At 25.3% G+C, this 803-nt stretch overlaps 1 protein-coding gene across 1 annotated transcript in view; it reads left to right on the forward strand.

The window, feature by feature from the left end:
• The window catches only part of LOC107473268 (GDSL esterase/lipase 1), a gene marked incomplete at its 3' end in the record, with an annotated part of 2,922 nt that extends 2,124 nt beyond the window's left edge, over nucleotides 1–798 (forward strand). Inside the window, exon 5 of the mRNA XM_016092821.3 lies at nucleotides 587–798. Coding sequence (XP_015948307.2) covers nucleotides 587–798 — 212 coding nt within the window. The remainder of the gene's footprint in view (nucleotides 1–586) is intronic.
• Nucleotides 799–803: the final 5 nt, after the last annotated feature.

Consider the following 803-nt stretch of genomic DNA (forward strand, 5'->3'; position numbering starts at 1 on the left):
AAAATATTTTTTAATAACTAAATATTTTTTATAATTGATAATGACAAAAATATCCCACTAAAATAACTATGTTTAATGACTGTTAAAATAGTTTTTTATCTTTTTTTTTTCGGTAGTGAATTGAGCAGGTTAGTTGGATAAAGTTAGAATTAGTTTAGGTTAAATTATTAATTTTACTAGGTTTTATAGTTTGACTAAACTTATAATCGAGTTCTTATAGTTTAAAATTTTTCAATTAGATCTTGTTTTAAATTTTGTAATTAGTTTTTTGTCGTGCAAAAAACGTTAGAATTAATCATTTTTTTCTCAAATTAAGGACACCCATACTTAAGTACTAAATTTGTAAACCTGAATTTCCTTTCATTTTTAAAATATTTTGTTAATTCTAAAATTTTTGATACAACAAAAATTTAATTATAAAATTTAAAATAATATAAAAAATCCAATTAAAAACTTTTAAACTGACATAATAATTATAAAGCAAGTACAGCACCACTTATGAATAATGCTAAAATCTTAAAATACAATAATTATTATTAGTATATGCCCTTAATTGAAATGCATATATGTTGGAATTAAAATGAAGGTTTCAAAGGAGGAAGTGGGGGATGTTGTGGAAGTGGACCATTAAGAGGATTTGATGCGTGTGGTGGGAACAAAGGGATCAAAGAATATGAATTATGTGACAATCCAAATGATTATATCTTCTTTGATGCTCGTCATTTTACGGATAAAGCTAGCCAGTACTTTGCTCACCTCATTTGGGATGCCAACTATACTCTCAATAAGCCTTACAATCTCAA

The sequence above is a fragment of the Arachis duranensis genome, chromosome 2 (assembly GCF_000817695.3).
Source record: "Arachis duranensis cultivar V14167 chromosome 2, aradu.V14167.gnm2.J7QH, whole genome shotgun sequence".
Taxonomy (NCBI): domain Eukaryota; kingdom Viridiplantae; phylum Streptophyta; class Magnoliopsida; order Fabales; family Fabaceae; genus Arachis; species Arachis duranensis.